Source organism: Tubulanus polymorphus, chromosome 10, assembly GCF_964204645.1.
Source record: "Tubulanus polymorphus chromosome 10, tnTubPoly1.2, whole genome shotgun sequence".
Classification (NCBI taxonomy): domain Eukaryota; kingdom Metazoa; phylum Nemertea; class Palaeonemertea; order Tubulaniformes; family Tubulanidae; genus Tubulanus; species Tubulanus polymorphus.
The window spans coordinates 13,146,033-13,153,561 of record NC_134034.1 but is presented as its reverse complement, the minus strand read 5'-3'; the positions used below and the strand labels follow the sequence as shown (position 1 = coordinate 13,153,561).

Below are 7,529 nucleotides of genomic sequence, written 5' to 3'. Positions count from 1 at the left end.
CCACCGATCTCATTACTGAGCTCATCAGACGCATCAGTTATTAGTTTTGCGTGCGTTTGAATTCATTTCAATGTACAGGCCATTTCACTGTATGTGGGTTATGCTATTTTTGCGAGTTGAAATGAAAAAACGGCGATCAAATTGACGCTAAAGCGAGTTTTATGCGGGTTGATTGTTACACGCCGGTTGAATAACAACCTAGATTTTTATCTACGGGTGTCGATTTGCTTGGAGTGCTTAGTTTCGATATCTCGAAACGTCTCTAGTAACAAGTTATCAAAAGAAACGAAAAGATTCTGTCTCGCTGTTCGTATGTTCGTATGATTCTGTTTCGTATTCAGGTGCGTCTAAACGCGATCTCTTAAATCTGGAACTTGATATCGGTTCCGCGCCGGCCGCTGAAGGATCTACTTTTACTCGAGTTCAGACCCTGTTAAAAGACGCCATTTTGTAAAACCAAGATATTTGTCTGTTCAGTTTCGAAAAAATCGATATCCGTACTTCATTACGATACGACGAGTTATTTCGAATGGAATTATAGATGGTCACGTGCTCGTGGAATCCAACTTTGATGTAGTATCGACCCGACAAGAATGAGAAATTTCATCAGCCGACAGTCGCGCACCTTCGTCAGGTGTGTATGTCATTTTTGTCTGTATCGATTTCTTTTCGGAAAAAGATTTCGCTTAGTTCTTTTTTTCAAACATACCTCGAATTGGTGTTGATACAACCAATGAACCATCGTTTCATATCGACTAAACACCGCATTGAATGATTGCCAAAAAGTCTTCCTTCGCTCGATTGAATAGAGAAAATATCGGTAATTTTTTTATCAACCGAGTCCAACGAATACTCTTTAAACTAAATACGTCTTTAAACTAATGTTTCGTAGGCTTGGGAGCATATTGTTAAATATTCACAAATGGTTGATATTTTCTCTATTCGAAAAGAAAATTTACCAAAAAATAAATCGTTGTTTGTAAAAGCCTTTATAATCGGATATATATATATATATATATATATATATATATATATATATATATATATATATATATATATATATATATATATATATATGCCTAACCCTAATACCACGCAGTATCCGATCGCGAATTAATTGTATTTAAAAGGATAAATAGGCCGCTAACAACTTAACAAACGCCATTCGTTATTAATCGGAACGCGGATTTTTTCGTAGAAAAATTGAAAGGGTGAAGGGAGAAATTATATTTTCTAAAAATGAGAAAGGAGAATATATTTAATTTCAGGCGTCTTAAGGCGGAAATAAACGAGAAAAGTAATTCATTAAGCTAGTGATTTAGTATTGAGTATTTTCAATACGGAATCGTGGCAGCACCGAGCAAAGTTAAATACGAACAGAGTGATTATCGATTCAAAACTGACGGGGGAAGTTTTTCAAATCAATAATTCTGAAAAAAAAAACAACCCCAAAACAAAATCACTTTACATAGACTCGATACGCGTTAACTTATACCCGACAGTTCTTCATAACAGACATGACGGAAAAAGATCGATTTATCGGCTACGTGGTAATCTTATAGACGGTTTGAATGTTCGCAATCCTAGCAAATACTTCAAATTAAAACTAGACGATCATTTGCGAATAAAAATGAATAAACGCTTTTGTGAACCAAAATGTATGATAGAATGTCCAATGCAGTGGCGGATTTAGAGTGGGTTCAGGGCGTCCGGACCCCTCCTCCAAATTTGCGAATCGCTATTTTTAAGGCCATGTTTGAAAATCTTTAGGCGGAGCTATTCAAGAGAAAAACTCTGACTCGGATCTTTACACGCGATGTCGAAATTTTGCGGATATCATATTTCATAATTTCATCGCCAAAAATAGTAGAATAGCGCCCCACACTACCAACAAGTAGATCCACTAAAGTACAAGTCTACTATCGAAGAAATCGAACTTTCATTCGATCGTCGGGAGATATCATTCTAATAAATAAAACTATAAAGTTTGGTAATGAATATACGAAAAATACACTATGTCTGGAAATCTGTGGGATACGGAGGCCCGTTGGTGACATGCGAGATACACTATGTCTGGAAATCTGTGGGATACGGAGGCCCGTTGGTGACATGCGAGATAAAATGTTACATCGGATATGTTACGAAATATTTTGTCGGAAATCGACTATTTCTATGTCGTCGAAATTCGAGTCAGTTGAGTAGAAATTCGAGGTATTTCGATGTCGGATTTCGAATTCTGGACAAAATACGTCGAATCTCGATTTATAAATGACGTGAATAAACGATTGAATCGACTCGAATTTCTACATAATCAATCGAAATCATAAAGAAAATAAATCGATCTCGTACGCCACCAGCAGGCTTCCGTAGCGGCAGAAGTTACTATCAAATTCAATAATTCGATGGAAAAAAGATCGCATTCAAGTCTTTCAAAACACACGATACATCGGTAATAAAGTATTGAATGCCGTATACCCGGATGCCATGTCATACCAGTTCATTGCCTTAAACAATAAATAACATAAAACAAAGAAGAACGACACATAGATTGAAATGTTCTTGGCGGTTTGGTGATCCCCGCGCCCACTCGATGGCCTTCCTTTGAATGTTTTATACAACGCACGGACTCAGCGGGATTTCCTCAAAGTTCGCAATTTTTTAAGCGGCCGAATAACCGCGTCATATCACGCGACGAGCCGGTTCCCCGAACATGAAAATTCCTCCGCGTCGCAAACGAATAAAAATTCAGAATCGAAATCTAAATTCTTGTTTACAATGGTGCGTCGCCAGAACGCAAATTCGATTCGTAAAATACATTGTTTTGTTATGAAATAGTAATTACCAATACGACTTAATTTGCTTTGATAGTTTGTTCGGATATTTTCCGGCGGTTCCGATCCAAATCGGATCGAAGATTTATTCCTGAAATTTCGACGATTTTGATAAAGGCTGCGGCCATGATCGGAGATTATTGGTCGGTTTTGCGGCATTCAGACACAAACTGATACCTTGTTTCTCACCTCGCTTCTATTGTCAGCCCCAATAAACCTAAAACAAGGCCGAACTATTTCTGAATATATTCTACTGTATAGGCCTGAATATATTCTATTTTCGGTGGATGGATGGATAGATGGTTGGGTGGGTGGTTGGGTGGGTGGGTGGGTGGTTGGATGGATGGATGGATGGATGGGTGGGTGGATGGATGGATGGATAGATGGATGGGTGGGTGGATGGATGGATGGATAGATGGTTGGGTGGTTGGGTGGGTGGTTGGGTGGTTGGGTGGATGGATGGGTGGGTGGATGGGTGGGTGGATGGATGGGTGGATGGATTGGTGGGTGGGTGGGTGGTTGGGTGGGTGGATGGGTGGATGGATGGATGGATGGATGGATGGGATGGATGGAATGGATGGATGGATGGATGGGTGGATCGGTGGATGGATGGATGGATCGGTGGATGGATGGATGGGTGGATGGGTGGATCGGTGGATGGATAGAATATCGTTAGATTTCAATTGAGTTTGAAAAGAAATCCAGCGTCGGCGTCGTATTGTACACTAGCGACACCTGGCGGATTATGGCGGAATACCGCTTGCCACAGTAGCGTTGCTCGGTAGACCCTATCGCAATGCGAGGACGTGAAGACGAATCAGCTGTAATGTCAGTGTTTCCTCGGGATAGTATCAGAAATAAACAAACAGCTATTTATCTATTATTCATTTATGCATTATGAATGATTTTAAATCTAGTATTCACACATGTATTTCACTCTCTATTTTGAAGGTGTAAGAGGGCGATGAAGTTTGGATCGTTCGCTGCACTAGTCGTTTTGTTCGTGTTGCTAGAGACATGTTTCCTCATCTTGATAACAAACACATGGCCGCCGCCGAACCCGACGGGTTGTCGCGACGATCATACCGAGTTAGTCACAATACCCGAAATCCGCGCAGAAATCGCGTTCAAAAACTGCGGAGCACTTTTCGAAGAAGGCACTAACATCAGTAAGTTGGTAGCTGAAGTGGAAACCACCGACCAGACTCCGCAGCAGCGCGGAGCAAATGAATATCTGAACATGGTCAGTGATCGCGACGCCTTCAGGCGCGGTAGAAAGTACATTTTACATCCGTTGACGGAAACTGAACATCAGTTCCCGATCGCGTTCAGTATACTCATCTATAAAGACCTGGAACGTTTCGAACGCCTGCTCAGAATGATCTACCGACCTCAGAATTACTATTGCGTGCACGTCGACGCGAAATCGCCCGACGAATTCATGGCAAACGTCACGGGTATCACCGACTGTTTCCCGAACGTGTTTCTGTCGCCGGAACGTTACAAGGTTGAATGGGGCGAACTGAGCGTACTGCAGCCGGAAATAAGCTGTATGAAACAATTGCTTATGATGAGTAAATCGTGGAAATACTTTATCAATCTCACCGGCCACGAGGCTCCGCTGAAAACGAATTACGAACTGGTCAACATTCTGAAAACGTACAACGGCGCCAACGACGTGCAGGGCACGATTAGACGGTAGATACTTATTCATGGGTTGTAATTCCCTTTACGTCATAACATATTCAAAGTTCGAACGCCTTAAGAATGAGATGCGGATTGTGAACATGATTTATGCATTCTGTAATTTTCTATAGTTTGCAATTTATCTTCTTGCAGCTCCTTCCCGGAACGTTATGCTACGCAGTTGAAATACCGTCCACTACCAGATGGCGTTACGGTGGTGAGAGGCGCCGTGCACGTGGTACTATCGAGAGGATTCGTCGAGTTCGCCACGCATGCGCCTGTCGCCAAGTACTTATACAATTGGTTCGCAAACACGACGATACCGGACGAGTATTTTTTCGCCACGTTGAATCATAACCCGCAACTAGGCGCACCGGGAGCTTACACTGGCAAGTATCGATTCAGGCTTCAAATCGACTGAGGGCCGGACCGCCGAAATCAGGGTAGTGTTCGATCACATATACACAAAATGGTGGCTTTTTCAACTGCAGAAATTAGGGTGAATGGCCAAGAGAGTAAAGATTAGGGTAGGATTTACGATTAGGGTTAGGGTATGCATTTAAGAGATATGCAGTAGGTTATAGAACCGCTGTAGGTCGGCCTCGTTAGCTCAGGCGGTTAGAGCGCTTAGTCGACGCTGCGGTGCTTGCATATTAGGATCCCATTTTTGTTTTGTTTTTGAAGCATTTTTCTGAAGTGAAATTCACACAACAGCCATTCATGCGTGCGATTTTAACTCAAAAATCAAGAATAATTATGGATATTCAAAATTTCTCTTTCCAACAGGTAAAATCCACGAGACCGACCCGGTGAAATTACCTTTCCTAGCGAGGTACAAGATTTGGAGAATGGGTCCGGTGCACCCGTGTGCCGGTGACAGTTGGAGGAACGGAATCTGCGTTTTTACAGCCGGGGATCTACCAACACTTTCTCGCCGTCCCGAACTTTTCGCTAATAAGTTCGAGCCCTCTAAATCGCCGGTCGGATTCGACTGTCTGGAAGAGTTGTATTTCAATCGGACACGCGAGCAGTTTTTAGATGGTTTATCGGCTAGTACGATAGATTTGTCATATTATAAGTCGTTAGCCTACGTGTCCGATCACGTTAAAATCGCGGCTCCCTCCGCTAGGCTAACTGTTTAACAAAAACAGGAGCGATGGTCTGAGAGAGGTGTTTTTGCGGCACATCTGGAAACGTCCCAATTCAGGCTAACAAATGATCCGTTTCTGAGCTAATGTCTGCTATTTCAACTTCGCTCAAGAGGACGTCTGGCGGCAGCCTTGCTCGGTTAGTTTCAGTAGCCGACGAGGGGCCGTTCAGTTTATACGAAAAAGTCTTTTCTCGAATAAAGTTACAGCGACGCATCTAGGGTCTGATTCAGGGAGGGTCGCATCCCCAAAATAGGCCATATCTTTTGATTAAAAGGGCACGACAAAAGGAAACTCTGATCAGAGAATATTAACCCAATTTTAGAAATACAGAGAACAAGCTTATGAATTTAAACCTTTTTTTTAGGTTTCAGTTCGATATTTTCCACTTTCCGACTTGTTTTACGTATTTTCAAACATGTCGAGTTAATGCTTTCTGTCGATGTGCCCTTTGATTTGGGGGTGAATCCCTGCCCGGGTTTAAACCCTAGCAAACTAGAAATACTAGTTTTATTCTTCGACGGAAATATGAATATGTTTATGTATACAGTTCTACAGTATTTTTACATATATTCTTACACAAAAAAGGTAAATATTTATTTATCTGTTTATTTACAAATTTGATTATATATTTTAGGCTAAACAAAAATGATACCTTGTTTCTCCGCAGCGGCCGGGTCATTTTTGTAAAATATGATAAAATTTATAAACAGTTCATTTCTATAGCGGCCGGGTCTGTTATGGTAAAATTGATCACGATTTTGAAAAATGTAATGTATAGGGTAGATAGGCGGCCGGCCGGGTCAACATTTAAGCTCAGCAGAGCGGAGAAACAAGGTATCAATTTTTTTTTAGCCTTATTCGTCTATAGTTTATATGTCATGATGTCATACGCATGAAGCAATCGACGCTTTTTAACAGGTTCGCTAGTAGTGACTTAGTGTACAAAATCGCATTTAAAAAGTGAATTTATTTTCAATTAGGAAGTTAGAAATGCGCACAAAAAACATGACCAGAGTTTGTATCGATTTGATTTTTGCAAAATAAACTCTCGCCTCTCAAACACAAATGATATTTCTGAATTTTGTTTGGCGATTCTAGTTTTGCAACAAGATCAACAGCAGCAGCAACAGCAGCAGCAGCAGCAGCGCCGCCACCACCACCACCCACAGCACCACCAGCAGCAGCACCAGCAGCAACATCAGAAGCAGCAGAGGAAATTCTGATGAATTGTGACTGATAACAAAGATGAACCCCGTAGAAGAAACAGTTAATTGATCAATGGTCCGTACGTGTCTGTTGCGCCAGCGTGTGACACGCCTACGCCAATTACCGGGTCGTTGAGCAGATTTCCCATCGGCCCGAAAACAAACACCAAGTATATATCTACAAGTTATCAAATATTCCCTCCGAGTTTGAAAATACAGTAAGCCTTACTCGGACGTGGCCGCCGTGAACTAGCTCGTGCGCCAATTGAGAGAATTAAGAGTAGTTCACTAATGTTAACTATAGACTATTTGTATAGTACTAAATACGATAACTATTTCATTCGACGCACGAGCTTTTGATACTAACAGGAGCTTCATCAGGAGTGAATGATGAAGCTTCTCTTTACATTAGTAGCAAAAGCCCGTGCGTCAAATAAAATAGTAAAAGCTTATACAATGCTACTCGTCTATAGCTGGCTGCGTCTACGAATTTTTTTTTTCATCGCGATTAAGATTGAAGTGACAGTGAAAAATCGTGCGCCCACCAGGACTCGAACCCGGGTCTCGCGCGTAGAATGCAAGCGTGCTAACCAGTAGACCAATGAATTGCTAATGGTAGTGCGTAACAGTTGGACAAAGCGATTTTTCTAACGTAT

At 41.6% G+C, this 7,529-nt stretch overlaps 1 protein-coding gene across 1 annotated transcript; it reads left to right on the top strand.

Annotated features, from left to right (window-relative positions):
- The first annotated feature begins 213 nt into the window (after positions 1–213).
- LOC141911894 (beta-1,3-galactosyl-O-glycosyl-glycoprotein beta-1,6-N-acetylglucosaminyltransferase-like) lies at positions 214–6,723 on the top strand. Its single transcript, XM_074802985.1, has 5 exons — positions 214–341; positions 478–634; positions 3,783–4,529; positions 4,671–4,906; positions 5,304–6,723. The coding sequence occupies exons 2-5, from the start codon at positions 594–596 to the stop codon at positions 5,657–5,659; spliced, it is 1,380 nt and encodes a 459-aa protein (XP_074659086.1). The 5' UTR covers positions 214–341; positions 478–593; the 3' UTR covers positions 5,660–6,723.
- The last annotated feature ends 806 nt before the right edge of the window (positions 6,724–7,529 follow it).

Coding starts and splice junctions, on each gene's coding strand:
- LOC141911894 (XM_074802985.1), top strand. CDS start 594: ATGAGAAATTTCATCAGCCGACAGTCGCGCACCTTCGTCAG. Junction 635..3,782: donor CAGTCGCGCACCTTCGTCAG/GTGTGTATGTCA, acceptor TCTATTTTGAAG/GTGTAAGAGGGCGATGAAGT. Junction 4,530..4,670: donor GTGCAGGGCACGATTAGACG/GTAGATACTTAT, acceptor ATCTTCTTGCAG/CTCCTTCCCGGAACGTTATG.